Source organism: Coenobita brevimanus, chromosome 56 (genome assembly GCF_032717465.1).
Source record: "Coenobita brevimanus isolate Jiangsu-jjx chromosome 56, ASM3271746v2, whole genome shotgun sequence".
Lineage (NCBI taxonomy): Eukaryota > Metazoa > Arthropoda > Malacostraca > Decapoda > Coenobitidae > Coenobita > Coenobita brevimanus.
In genome coordinates this window covers 40,288,738-40,304,112 of record NC_137009.1, presented here as the reverse complement: position 1 = coordinate 40,304,112, position 15,375 = coordinate 40,288,738, and the positions used below count along the sequence as shown (strand labels likewise).

The following is a 15,375-nucleotide window of genomic DNA, read 5'->3' as shown; positions in this document are numbered from 1 at the left end:
AACAGGAAAATGACAGGCAGAAGAAGTGGAACATAAGGCAAATCTCTGTCCTGAATGAGAGTTAGAAAGGCAGTTTATATCACAACAGCTACACACTATTATATACAGGAATACAGAGCGGTGCCAGTTAACAGTTCTTTGGTTATTATTAAAACTACTTTCCTAGCAATATATATTTTACAATACACCTGATTTTCCTCCTGTATGTTACTGATTAAATTAGGCTGATAATTGGAGAAAGAAACACCAATGTGGGACTTAAAGTGTATTGGCGTTTTGCCTCGTGGCTTCCTCAGAATACAAATGTCAATACACACTAAGTCCCACATCAGTGTTTCTTTCTCCAATACGTCAACAAAAAGTGAATCTAGGCTGATAACGGCACAATATAAATAATGTCCACGAGAATGTTTATGGGCTAATATGCAAAGGAAATACCTAACGAGGAGCTGCTACATGGCTTACTATGCCACCTAAAAGTTCTATCCATCTACCTATAGCCAGACACCTTAATCCTGTAAGAGGTGGCCACAAACAAATCACCTCCATGCCACCCTGTCCCCTGCTATTTTGCTGCCCTCCCCCCAGCTAACACCCCCTTCTCTCATATCTCTCTCTACGCCATCTACATCACTACAGCTACCGGTTCTCATCAACAGCTACATAATACCAACAGACCACACATCCCTACCTATGCCCTAGCACCTCTCAAAGACACGGTACAGCTCTGTCAGGTTGGCAATTTGTAAGAATGTTGTGTCCTGCGCGAAGTGTTGTGGCGGCAGCAGGACCTTACGCACGGCTGGGTATACAATGTGCTCTACCGTCCACTTCCACCCACTCTCAGTGCTCTGTCAAAAGGAATGGGAAATAGACAGTTGTTATAATCTGTCTCCCCCCCATTTTTTTTTGTATTTATTGTTGCTGTCAAAAAGAATATTAATTACACTCAGTTCTTGTTATAATCTGCCCTATTTTTGCATTTTTATTTGCTATTTGTAACTTACAGAAAAATTCATTACTAATGTTCTATTGCTACCTATAATCCATTCTCACTGCTCTGTCAAAAGGAATGGGGATTACAGTCTGTTCTTGTTGTAATCTGTTTGCTTGCGTCAGCCTTGGTCATTTAATGGTGGCTCTTCGTACTACTCAATCTCTGGCAGCCTCCCTATTCACTCCCTTATCCTTGAGGTCACACTCTTTGACCTCATCCCAGGTCTTTTTAGGTCTGCCTCTCGCAACCAGTAAATTACACAAAAATTACTTACTAACATTCTATTGCTAAATATAATGCTAACATACCAGTTGCCCCAATTTATTGTTCCAAATGTATGGAGAAAGTCGTGATATTTTAGAACAAATTCCAGATATGTAATACAAACAGCTTGAAAATTACTTATAGTTATGGACAGCTCTCCCATCACAATCCTAACATATTACTTTAATTTATAAGTTTTTTTGAAGGCCTTGGCCATGCATACATGTGTGAACCTTTTTTCTTTCATCTTCTGTTAACAATAACTTTCCTCTATCCTCTCTCCTTACCTTTTTCCTTCCTCCTTCTTCCTCCACGTCCTCCTCCATATTCCCCTGTGCAGTGTACAACTATAGCAGCTGAGAACAGTGGCTGAAGCACTCCTGCTCAGTGCCTTACTATACTTCCATCACTCTCTTTTTTCTCCTTTCTCTTCCCTGTTCATTTCTCCTTCCCAATCAGCCTCCTTACCCTCTGAGACACAGTATCAAGAAAACTGAAAACCAGAAATTTCCTCTCTGCACTCTCTCCTACTTAGCTTTTTCTCCCCTTCGCCTTCTTACCTTTTTCTCTTCCTCCTTCTCATTCCCCTCGCCTTCCTCCTCCTTCTCTCCCTCCTCCTCCATATCCCTCTGCACGGCATAGAACTTTGCCAGCTCACGGCACAGAGTCTGGAAACACTCCTGCTCTGTGCTCCACTCCACCTCCGTCGCCATCCTCAGCAACAGCATCGGCAGGCCCTCCATGGCAGGGACGTAGTCATCTGGGGCAGAGGAAGGGCTTGTTCAACATAAACATCACCGCCATCATCATCAAGACCACCAGATGCATGAAAATTACCAACAAGGTGGTTGGGGGAGGGTAAGTGTCCCTCCCTGTAAAACAACTAACTCAAAGACAAACAGCCACCCCTTACAGGATTTACACATCTGGCTACACACAGATCATCCAGCATCATCATCATCATTATTAATACCACCACCAGCATAACCATTATCAACACCACTATTATAATTACCATCAATATCAAAGATGTACCTGTCATTAATGAAGGTGTGGGATGTATTAACAGGAACAAACACAAAAACAGGAATTTATCTTGTATTTTAATCCTGGCCATTCCCCGCCTCCCGTGGTGCAGCCAGAGGGATGGTCAGGATGGCACCAGTCATCCCTAAAATATGCCGGACCGACCCAAGGACCATCTCTATTTTCTCAAGACCCCAAAACAAGTATTCCTTGGTCCAACCCATAATCTGGCTTGGTCACCACACTGTTTAAATCTTGGCAACACTACTTCCCTGTCTTTAACCCGTGGATTGTGAGCCACAGCTAAGACTGGGCAGCGCTGCGTTGCGAGCCACAGCTCAGGCTGTGTTGGCCATGCATCATCGTTAACTACTCCACCACTACGTAGACTTATGCATGGCGTTGTGCAAACACGAAGAGAGAGAGAGATTTTCTTTTTTCACCAGATGATGCCCTGGATGTTTTTCTTCAAGTTTACAATAAAGACTAAAAAAACAAAAACTTTTTTTTCCTCCATTTTTTTGCACACCACAGGGTGCACACAATCCATGGGTTACCGGGACTCACACAGCAGATAAAGTGGACTAATAATACTGCCATCATCATCAATCGACGCTAATCATCTATCATGGACAACTCTCTCTCTCACCGCCACTCACCCAGTAAATACGGCAGACTGATAATATTGCCGTCCTCGTCAATCTTCATGCTAAAGTAATCGTCCAGCATGGGGGCGCGGGACGTCAGGCAGGACGAGACGTACTGGGCCAGGTTTTCCTTTGGTCCGTCACCCTCGGTCCACCCACTCTCCTCCTGCTCCAGCGCCAACATTGCCAGTTCTTCTACGTTGCCGGGGTTCTGTGGTGAGTGAGAGAGAACGTGAATAACACAGGATGAATATATATTTATCACGATGCCTTGAATCCGTAAGAGGTGGCCACAAACAAATCCCCTCCATGTCCCCTGCCAATTCGCAGCCCTCTCCCAAGCTTAGGCCTACACCTCCCTCTCTCATATACCTCCTTAATCCCATAAGGGGTGGCCACAAACAAATCCCCTCCATGTCCCCCTGTCCCCTGCCATTTCACTGCCCTCTCCCCTACTTAGGCCCACACCCCCTCCTCTCTCATATACCTCCATCGATCCATCTCATCCTCGGTCTCCCTCTGCCACAAGTAATCCCAGCAATGAAAGAGTTCACTGAGGGAAGATTTCTGTTAATAGACACATGTATTAACTTTGGAAATAGTGGCCATAAACAAACTGCCTCCATGTCACCCTGTCCTCCCTCCAACTCAACCCCCCCCCCACCCTCAAATATCTTTCCACCTCATCCCTCCATCTTATTCTTGGTCATCTCCCCCTCTCCCTCCTCTGCACCTCATCCCTCCATCTCATTCCCAGTCTCCCCCTCCCTCCAACTCACACCCCCCCCACCTCCCTAAGACACCTGCCACCTCATCCCCCCCATCTTATTCTTGGTCGTCACCCCCTCTCCCTCCTCCTCTGCACCTCATCCCTCCATCTCATTCTCAGTCTACCCCCTCCCTCTCCACCTCACACACACACTCAAAATTCTCTCCACAAAGTAATACAAAGCTGATGCCAACTTACTGACAGTTTCAGGAGACCAAAGTTGCCAAAGTCGCTGACTAATATTTGATAGAAGAGTTCCTCACTGAAAGAAAATGAGAAGCATAATATAAGTGAAAGTCAGTGTGTGTGTGTGTGTGTGTGTGTGTGTCTCATCATCATCACTGCCAAACATGAATTCTGAAGAGTTTTTTTTTTCTTTTATTTGTCGGTCTAGTTTTCATCATTGCCAAACTTGGTGGAAGGGATGAGGGTCAGGAAAGAATTAAAGAAACCAGCTCTGAGAATAAATGGTCAAAGGACAGACTGAAGGGTGATAAATTTGACTCTCCGACTGACTGTAAGTGAAAGCTCCTCCAAGCTCTCATCATCAACACCAGCCATCATTATCATCAATCATTGTCATCATCATCACCAATATCAACCATCAACATCATCATCATCATCACCAATCATTGTCATTGTCATCATCATCATCAATCATTGTCATCACCATTATCCTCAATCATTTTCATCATCAACTACATCACCAAATATCCATCTAACTTTATCATCACCACCACCAAAGATCCATTCAACCTCTGCCTAATTCCCTCCTCGTCCCACCTGACAGAGCAGGTATTAATGAGGTACAGTTTGTTGGCATGCTGTGCGAGGGCGCGTTCTGGGTTGACACATCCCACAAAGGTCAGGTTACGCACGGCCTCCAGCAGACCTGAGTGGCAGTCGTCCTCGCACTGTTGCCGCAGGGTTAGCACGCTGGTCAGCTTGATCTCACGTCTGTGCCATGAACGGTAATATTAACGACTCTGACTGCTTGAGTATAATGACCTGTCTATCTATCTATCTATAGCCCGATGCCTTTTATATTTACAAACAGTCCTTGATGCGAGTGTAAAGCATCAGGAGGGATGTAGAAAGGAAATGGACTGAGATGGTTAGGTCTACAGACTACTGGGTTCACGTTCAGATGAGTTTGGGGTTGCAACTACCGATACTACTACTACTACAACATACGACACATCACTGGCTCCTGTATCTATGCTACTGTATTTAAGTTAACGATATCCAACGTTAAGTGGGGTTGGTGGAGGATTAGTGCCCCTCCCTGTAAAACAATTAACTCTAAGCCCTTGGCCACCTCGTTTGGGATACATGGCATCTGGCAATGGATGAATGAATGATATCCATGTCACCTTAGAATCAATAACTTACTGTACTCTCCCAATAACAATAAACATTCTCCTGTTAACTCTAACCTATATTTTCTGTTCCTTAAGCAACTCTCTCTCTCTCTCTCATTAATCCTGTTTCACCTGTTTTGCTCCCTCTTGTCTTTACTCTTCTCAAAGTCATTTTCGTCATCACTGCTGTGTTTCTCTTCTGATACGTCATCTTTGCTGCCACCTCCACTGCTGTCTTTGCTTTTACTGCATCCTGGCCTGAAAATTAAAATAAATTCTGTTCCATATCATCATCACCATCATCATCATCATCACCATCATTATCATCATTATGCTATGTTAAGATGGGGTTGTGTTGTCCACCTAATTTTATCTACATATATCTAACTAATTATTTATCGCCAAGCATCTTAGTTGAATAAGGGACGGCCACAAATGAATCACCTCCACGTCAACCTGTCCATCCTCATCAGGGTGCCCTCTCTCCATCTTACACCAACTTCTCTCACATACACCCAGCACATCACTATAAAAATCCTCCCTAAATTAACCCTCCATGTCACCTTGGCCTCCCGCATCAGGCTGTCCTTCCTCCAACTCACACACCCCTCACTCATATACCTCTAACAGCTCTGGCACAACAGTCTTCCTAAACATACTCCCTCAACTAACCCACCTTGTGAAAAAATGGAGTTCCCCCGAGCTAAGCCCTGTATTGGACTATATAGCCCCACTAGGGTTACAGGAGCGAGCTACCACTCCCAGCACGGCAGCCCAGGCGAGGCTCGAACTCGCAATCCCCCGATTACGAGTCCAGCACGCTACCACGCCCCCCACCCACCTTGTGAGAAACTTGTCCATCTTCTGATCGCGTGAGTCAGTGCGAACCATCTGGTGGGCGTACACCCTCTCGCTGCTGCCCTGTTGCTGCTTCACTCCCGACCCTGAGCCGTCATCGTCATCATCAGCCTTATCCATTACACTGGAAGGAACTGTTGCTGCACCAGGAAGAAGACTCTGCAAGATGAAGAAGAATGTACATTATGTGGCAGTGTGATGGGCTGAAGTGATGAGGATAAAGCATACAAGAGGTTGAGTTAGTGTTTACTCCTGACTAGTTTTGCTTATCAGTCAGAAATACATTTTGACTCTACCTTGTGTATTCTTCATCCAACACACCAGTTTATAATCTGAGTGGTGATGGCAGTGATAGTGTTGGTGATCATTGTGCTGTGATGCACAACTTGAATGAGTCCAGGTTATTGCTATAAAACAAATTCCATCTGCTACTAAACCATCATTTGACGGTTCTCCATCTATTCTCACTGACATCTTCTAGCCTGTGAGGACAATAAATACATGTACTGTAAGTAGAATAAGAAATAAATTTGACAATATAAACAAAAAAATGATAACCCCCCTCAATACGAACTGAACATACAACCATGGGTGGAAGTTGGAAATTAAGAGGATTATCACAGGTACTGTACAGTAAATGTGTACACTCTTTATGATCTGGCGATCTGAAACACACTTGCCATGAACGCTGTCATGAGTACACTGCCACACCACAGACAGTGCAAGGAAATCAAAATGGGATCTTCTTCACACAGAAATAACTGTGCAGTTTTGTTGCATGCATTCTTCACACTTCACTTAAGTATTTCCTCAGGATGGTTTACAAACTCTGAGATGGTAACTTTTCCTTGTAGCTCACTCCCTCTGTGTCTCACCTGTGTGTAGTACGTCCTTGATGCATTGGAGCCGGTCAGTTTGGTCTCCACGGCCTGTTGTATTTTCTCCACCACGGCATCCTGGTGTAGGAAATGCACCTCGTGTTTGGTGGGATGCACATTGACGTCAATCTGACCCGGGGCCATTTCAAGACTGAGGTACAGGAACGGGTGGCAGGATTTGGGAAGGTAGGAGGCGTAGATGCTCTCGATGGCCTTGCGTAGTGCTGCAGGGTTTGGGGAGAATGGAAATGAAAGATTCTTCCATCCATCCATCATCCAATCCTGTGTTGCCCCATGAGGAGCCTAGAAGCCCAGGGCTAGGCAAGTTGGTCCTGACATTTAAGACGAGAGTGACCAGCCTCACTCATCCCTGAGTGACATTACATGAGCAATAAACCCCAACCACCCCTTGGAGATAAACCTACATGGGCTCAAACTGATTGGAGCGCCTTAATTACCCACTAATTTCTCCACATGTCAAAAAAAAGGTTGGGGGAGAGTTAGTGTCCCTCCCTGTAAAACAACCAACTCAAAGGACAAACACCCACTCTTTACAGGATGAAGGCATCTGACAATAGATAGATAGATAGATAAAATATGTGTTCCCTAAGTGTGTTGGGCTTGAGTGGTCTTTACTCAAGAAGTGCGACATACATCATAAATTGTTGACGACGGCAGCAAACCGGTATGTCACGTCAATCAGGATGAAAACTGCAATGCCTGTGCTTGCTTTGGTACTTGTCGTGGCTAAAGTAAAGTTCAGATATTAAAAACACACTTTTTTTGGCTAAACTTAAAATACTTCAAGATACCGACACTGCAACAACTAAGTTATGGCACAAATCAACCTTCAAAATTCACACACACACTGGTCTACTTCAGGCTATTTTCTATAAGCAAGTACTGTTAAAAAAGAATTCAACTTCAGAAACTGTTTTGTCCACACCCGGGGCATGGCAGAGGTTTCCCTAATCTATCTATCTATCTATTGCCAGACACCTTAAACCTGTGAGGGGTGGCCACAAACAAATTGCCTCCATGCTGCCCTGTCCCCCGCCATTTCGTTGCCCTGTTCCCAGCTCACACCCCCCTCTCCACTCCATCCCTCCATCTCATCCTTGGCCTCCCCCTCCCTCTCCCTCCCTCCACCTCACTCACATACACTTTCCTCGTTAGTCTCTCACTCTCCATCCTCTCCACATGGCCAAACCATTAACATTAAAACAAAGACTTACTCTCTATTTACAGAACTTTTAAAATAGAAAAGAGAGAGAGAAATATAAACACCTGAACAATCCACCAAGCGATGATTGATGAAGAGAAGGAAAATGCACTTCTTGACGGAATAATTGACATTGCTGATGTATCCCTCCGCCTTAAACTTCAATGCATCATCTTTACATTCAAACTCCATCAACTCCTTCGCCACGGACGGCCCAAAGATGGTGCGGATGTTGTCGAGGGTTGTGGCGTTGGGCGGGGTGCGGATATCGGTGGTGTGTTCTCCCTGCTTCTTTAACGTGAACCCAACCTTGGCGTTGTGGATGGCGTAGCGGCCTACCACCTGTATGGGGGATGGGACGGCAGTGCTGTTGTTACCTTGACGTTTTTATCCTTATCTCCACTACTATGTGCACACACACACTGTCATCATCATCATCATCACCACCACCACCACCACCACCATCACCATCATCATCACCATCATCATTATCATCATCATCATCTAGTGGTATTAAAACTCCTATAAGATTTTTCCTTATTCCCACCACTGTACACTGTCATCATTACCATCATTATCTAGTGTGATTAAAGCCACCATAACTTTTACCTTTATCTACATCATCACCACACATAATCATCATCATCATCATCAACCACAACCTCATCCTACCCATACTCAGTTAATTCCAACAATGCCATGCTTTCTGTTATGGCCATCCCACACCTGGGTTGGCTCTGGAACAGTTCATGTTTTCTATGTACCGTACTGGAAATGAAACGACTTGCCAAAAGGGGGTAAAAACAACAGGTGGATACCGTTGGAAGAAAAGAAACCTCAGGCAATTCCCAAGTGTGTAATATGATTTGTAGCAGTGTGATAGTTTCAGCATGAACTTTGACTGTTTTTCCAATATAGTACCATCATCCTGCTTGCAATCCCCCCCAGTATAGTCAGTCATCCAGACATACTGGCAACGTGGATTGAGTGCCTCAAAGAAAGACTTGGCAACATGTCACCCTTGCCATCCCCCCAAACAAAATAAGGTATTATGGTCGGTTACATTAGGTTTGGACCAAGTTTGTTAGGTATTGGTTGGTTTAATGTCAAAATACAGCTTCTCTCATTTAGTTTCATTAGGCAAACAGTTTCTTCCATTCCCGTGCAAAGCTGCAACGCTGCTGCATCATTTCTCGCTGAACTAACTCTGGTGTTGTCAATGTTACGATGACTAAGTGTACAAAGAGAGAGAGAGAGAGTCCTGGTGCTCACCTCGGCAATCTTGGCGTGTTCCTCGGTGGGACTCTTGAGTGCTCTGCGTCGGGTGGCCACGTTATAGAACAGATCCTCAACTGTGATCTGTGTGCCCTGATTGCCGGCACTTGGCTTGGCCGCACCTGTTAGTCTGCCATCAACATACGATGCTCTGTAGACAAGTAAGTAGGTATGAGTGAGTTGGAAAGCAACTAAGAAAGTCTATCTATCTATCCATAGCCAGACACCTTAATCCTGTAAGAGGTGACCACAAACAAATCATCTCCATGTCACCTTGTCCCCTGCCATTTTGCTGCCCTCCTCCCACCTTACATCCCCCTCCCTCATTTACCCCTCTACTCCACCCCTCTATCTCAGAAAGTACAAGTGAATAAGAAAGCATGGAGGAGCCAGAAAAAGTATACAGTACAGTAATCTAGTACTATTAGTGTACGATACCCTACACAACACCAGGCAACAAATGGGGCACAAGAAAGTGGAAACATTTACAAGTGCAGTATACCCTGTTTACCATACCCAGATTTACTGAACCATCACCTTCATCAGATCCGGCCTCCCCCTCAACTGATCTGGTACTGAGAGGGTCTACTGTAGTGTATATGCAGACCACTGACTATGGAAGCATGTGTAGGTCTATCTATCTATCTATCTACTGCCAGATGCCTTAATCCCATGAAGGGTGGCCACAAACAAACCGCCTCCATGTCGCCCTTTCCCCCGCCATTTCACTGCCATGCTCCCAGCTCACACCCCCCTCTCTCATTTATTGGCAGCTGTGTGTGTTCCCATATTCAACCATTTCCCTCCTCAGTCCCCTAACCCAATGATCTCTCCTACGCTGAATAGATGACTTGAATGTATATTATGCATCCACCTGAACAAAGATCCATCAGTCTCAAGGAAATGAAGGACAGATAAGGAAACACTGACTTTCTTAAACAACAGTACAAGTACATGGTTTGAATATAAAAACTGATGTACAGCTTTAGTGCACATGGACCATGACTGCATAGGAAAATTTTAAAGGAAAGCAAGAAAGAATAAAAGGAAAGAAAGAAAGAAAGACACAGAGTAAAAATCTCCATTCTGGTAATAACACAAACATCACATCATCACCAAAACATCATCATCATCATCATCCAGACCACCTTTCCCACCCTAGGGCAGGGTAAGGAGTAGCAACATCCACATGGCCAAAGTTTACCCAATTCAACGGGCCACGCTTCATCATTCAGGAACTTGGAATCATGGCTCCATCAGACAGGCCACAAAAATTTCACCACGTTCTGTAGCTTGACATATACAAAAAATAATAATAATAATAAAAATAAAACTCTGGTGGTGACTCACTTCCAGGCGCACTTGTCCAGGGCGGTGCGTGTGGTGAGTGAGAGATGCGCCACGTGTGATATGGACGCCAGGGCCTCGCCGCGGAACCCATACGTTGACATGCTGGTCAGGTCCTCAAACTCCCGCAGCTTACTGGTGGCAAACCTCTCACACACCAACTCAAGGTCGTCCTTTACAATGCCTGTGGGGAGTTATGGCATCAGTGATAGAAATGTACTGGTATTTCCTGGAACTGTGAGAAATAATATGATAGAAATGTACTGGTATTTCCTGGAACTGTGAGAAATAATATGATAGAAATGTACTGATATTTCCTGTAACTGTGAGAAATTATATGATAGAAATGTACTGATATTTCCTAGAACTGTGAGAAATAATGATGAAATGTCTGGAATATCACCACTGACAACATCTAAATTATCTATCTATTTATCTATAATCCCATGAGGGGTGACCACAAACAAATACCCTCCATGTCACCCTGTCCCCTGCCATTTCACTGCCCTCCCCCCAGCTTACACCACAGTCTCTTATATACCTCTCTACTCTACCCCTCCATCTTATCTTTAGTCTCCTGCTCCCTCCCCCCCCCCTACACCTCACTCACAAGCACTCTCAAGTCAGTCTCTCACTCTCCATCCTCTCCACATGGCCAAACCACCTCAGTGTGTTCCTCCTAACGCTTCCTATCACATCCACATCCACACCACAACGCTCCTTCACATCCTCATTTGTCAGTCTGTCTCTCCATGTAACTCCACAGGCTCCTCTCAAATATATGGTAGCTAATTCTATATCTCAGGCTTAAAAAATCTGGCATTATATAGACACTGGTACTGCTATTCATCACAACAATGGAGGTGTACTTGTGGGTGGCCAGGTTAAAACAGATATGGTATAATTTCTTCAGCCTACCCTACCACACCATTAGATATAATTCCTGCTATCTACCCTACCACACCATTAAAGTATAATTCCTTCTTCCTACCCTACCACACAACAGTACCATTAAAGTAGATACTGTAGTCCAATTCTTTCCACCTCCCTTGGCACACAGTGTGGTTCGTGCCCTACCTGAGCCGTTATCCTGGATCTGCAGAAGCTTTAGTCCTCCCTGCTTCACCGTTACTTGGATCTGCGTCGCTTTGGCATCCAGGCTGACAGGGGAGACAGATAGATACATGGTTGGTGGATGAACAGATAAACATACACTGACACAGACACATAAGTTGATAAACAGACCACTACACACTGGTACACAGATTGATGATGGTAGGTGGTGGCAACCATCATCCATTCACATGATGTAGTGCTGCCTACTTCTTCCTTCACTTTTACCAATCTTTTTCTGTGTCTGCCCTCCGCTCTTCCTATCTCCCCCATCTTTCCTGTCACTTTTTTCTACAGTACTTTTTTCCTTTTCATATAAACAACCTGTATGTGTTCCCTACGTGTCAACAAGTGGGTTGGCGGAGGGTTAGTGCCCCTCCTTGTAAAGCAACTAACTCAAAGACGAATAGCCACCTCTTAAGGGATTGTGGCATCTGGCTATCCATAAACTGATAGATAAGTAGACAGAAGGCTGGATAAACAGGTACACACTGGTACATAAATAAATCAATAATGATCATCTTATACCAGCATGAACAAAACAGAAATGTCCTCTGACTATTAATTAAAAAAAAAAAAAAAATCCATGCAGTGTCTCCAAACCTATTTCCTGCACTTTGTCCTAACCCATAATGATTTATCTAAAGACGTGCAGATCACTAACACGAGGCTTGAAAACCACCCGTTATCTGCCGTTATCAGAGCCACTGAGATAACAGCACATGACATCAATATTTCTCACTAACCCTACGCACTTGGCAGGACACTGACAACCGTTGGTCATGTTCAAGAGGTGATTGTATTTAGTGATGAGTTTGTTGTCAAGGAAACCAATATAGTGGAGTGGAGTGGAGTTTTAGATGTGGAAGTGAAAGATGTGTTGGAATGCTCAAGTCACAACACAGCATGTCAAATTAATATTAACATGTGCGGTGAAATCTGAACGTGTATATAACTGAAATACTGTTTGTGGAAGTCAAGGATGAAATCTGTAAAAAATAACATCAGAAGTGAAGTGTTAACTGCGATGAATTAAATGATACTGGTAGTATTATTGATGTGTCTGAATAGAAGGAACAATGTGTGACGTCAAATCTATCTATCTATAGCCAGACGCCATTATCCCATAAAGGGTGGAGGTTTGTCTAAGTTAGTTGTTTTACAGCGAGGGGCACTACCCCTCCGTCAACTGACCTGTCGCCTCATAGGGAACACATATGAGTTGGTTGTACGGTTACCACCCAGCACTGTAAACAGTTTCCTGGCTTACAGAAAGTCAAACTAATTCATAATATTGCAGATGAAGTGATAACTGTGACATAAATCAATCAATCAATATAATGCCCTGCTTCCTTTGAATGAACTACTGTAGAGAAAATTTAGTCACTGAAATAAAGGAAATATAGAGTGTATCAGAGAGGCTTAATCAACTTAAAATATCACAAATGAAATAAGTCATTGGAAATACTGAACGTCAAATAAATGAACATGATGCAATGCTACTTCTTGATTAATGTTAAGGCGAAATCTGACTCTGAAAGACCCAAATACCACGATAATAAGGAAAGTACGATTTGTTGCGGCAGTTAATAATGACAGCACGAGTCCCGTCTCAAATTTGCGCAGTGTTATCTACCACAGTAACTGAAAGGAAGGACACAAAGGCTATGTGTGGTGGAATGAAATATATTAGTGAAATAAGCCACACAACATGACACCCAATAACTGTCATTATGCCGCTACTCACTCAATTAGCCTACCATGATGACTGCCTCTTAGTACAGTTCATTAACCTTAACTAAACAGGGAATTTTGTCTTTTTACACTGTTTTCCTGCAGATCAATGGCAGAATACAATATAATGACTAATCCTTTCAACAGCACTTTTCCTGGCTAGCATGGCTCATTACGACAATACGATGGCTCTACATCCTTTCCACAGCACTTCTTCCTGACAAGCATCGTATTCAAGTGTTAATCTCCTGCTTTAGGCCAGCATTCAGGATGGGGAGATGGCAATTTACATTTAGAAAAAGTAAAGAAAGTAAAGTAAGGAAACATATATATATAAACTATGACGTCGGAGGTAGGGGTGCGAAAGGCAGACCAAAAAAGACCTGGTATGAGGCCATAAAGTGTGACACGGGGGATAAGGGACTGAACAGGGAGGCTGCCAGAGATCAAGCTGCATGGAAAGCCACTATTAGGTGGCCGAGGGTAACACATGCAGGCATGTTGGAGCCTTCATAAACTATACAATACGACACATAAATTACCAGCAAAGACTAATATACAGTTACATGTCACTGGAGTAAAGAGAAGTTTCTTTAAACTGAGGAGCTATTATAAACCTCATCCAACTTGCATCAGGTAAACAGTCAAAATCAACCACTACAAATCGAACCCAACCTCAAGTTACTGAATCATCCGTTTCTGATCTGAGCTACCTACAACTTAACAAACCTCAGCACAAATAAATACATTCCAATTATCCTTACCAAATACATCAATATTTTACTAACTTGGAACTGTAACCATTATCACAAACTGTAAGGCAACATGTTCTGTAGTGGATTTCCCTTACTGCATGGAAATAATACCAGGCTTACTAAGGCATTGTTTTTTTACAACATATAACATTAGAAATCTGCAAAATAAATTCCATGACTGAACCTACGCTTATCTGCAATATCACAGTACGGTATATAATTGTCACTTGGCAGCATTCCATTGCAAAGTCAGCAACATTAACATTTACTTCTCGTGTACAAACCCATTCCAAAGGCGAAAAAAAATCGTCTGGCTACGATATTTAATTCCTTGGAGATACTGTTCATAATAGCACTCATAAAATATCAGCGCCCAAAGCCACTTCAAAACGAGATACAAAAATGTCAGTTGGTAAAGGCAATATAATCAATCACATGCCTAAAAAATCCAGCAAGTCGCCTTACCAGTTCTCAATCATCTCCTTTAGTGCGTTGGCTGGCCGTTGTACCACCTCCCCCGCCGCTATTCTGTTCACCACCGTCTCGTCCAGCTTCCTTATCCTCCCACCCTCCATATTTCCCGCTTTACTCCCTTCTTCGGCCTCTGTTTCCGGGTATAGGAGGTAAAGGCACTGATCGACCCACTGCTCAGCGTCTCGTCAATTATCGAGCCGCCTGACCTATACAAAATACCGCGAAGTGTTGTTGACGTTCGCCAGAGAATCCGGATCGGCATCAGTATTGCCAACTCAGTGTACTCGATGTCCGCTACTTTAACGTTATGGCAAAAATATTATTCTGACTCATATAGTTATCATAATGCTCATCGCTTAACTAGATTAGTGAGAGAATATGATAGGCCCTTATTTATTTTTTATATTTATCCTCGATTTGTTGAATACTGTACGCATACATTTATAACAACTGACCGTGTATATCTGCTGAAGGAGGTGTGTGACAAGACTCACCATTTCTTTCTGCATATAAACCTTTACAACAATAAACATTTCAATCGATCAATCATCTTGACCATCTCTCCATCTTGAATGCCCTACTGGGCAGGGGGGTAAGAATACTTTCCCTGTATCCCTGTTTGTCTTAAGAAACGACTAAAAGGGACCTGTTTGTA

At 43.6% G+C, this 15,375-nt stretch overlaps 1 protein-coding gene across 1 annotated transcript; it reads right to left on the bottom strand.

The window, feature by feature from the left end:
- Window positions 1-575: 575 nt before the first annotated feature.
- Window positions 576-14,821, bottom strand: Mlh1 (DNA mismatch repair ATPase Mlh1). Its single transcript, XM_080273973.1, has 13 exons — window positions 14,712-14,821; window positions 11,722-11,804; window positions 10,648-10,828; window positions 9,295-9,448; window positions 8,088-8,364; window positions 6,798-7,024; window positions 5,906-6,081; window positions 5,197-5,322; window positions 4,487-4,660; window positions 3,902-3,965; window positions 2,947-3,145; window positions 1,822-2,021; window positions 576-842 (listed from the first exon to the last, which is right to left on the bottom strand). The coding sequence occupies exons 1-13, from the start codon at window positions 14,819-14,821 to the stop codon at window positions 699-701; spliced, it is 2,115 nt and encodes a 704-aa protein (XP_080130099.1). The 3' UTR covers window positions 576-698.
- Window positions 14,822-15,375: the final 554 nt, after the last annotated feature.

What these genes read in the sequence shown, in the direction of transcription:
- Mlh1 (XM_080273973.1), bottom strand. Translation starts at nt 14,821, where the DNA reads ATGGAGGGTGGGAGGATAAGGAAGCTGGACGAGACGGTGGTGAACAGA. An exon ending in GACAAGAGGGAGCAAAACAG is followed by an intron (nt 4,661 to 5,196) that starts GTGAAACAGGAT and finishes TTCATGGCACAG; the next exon opens with ACGTGAGATCAAGCTGACCA. An exon ending in AGAAGGAGGAAGAGAAAAAG is followed by an intron (nt 843 to 1,821) that starts GTAAGAAGGCGA and finishes CAGAGCACTGAG; the next exon opens with AGTGGGTGGAAGTGGACGGT.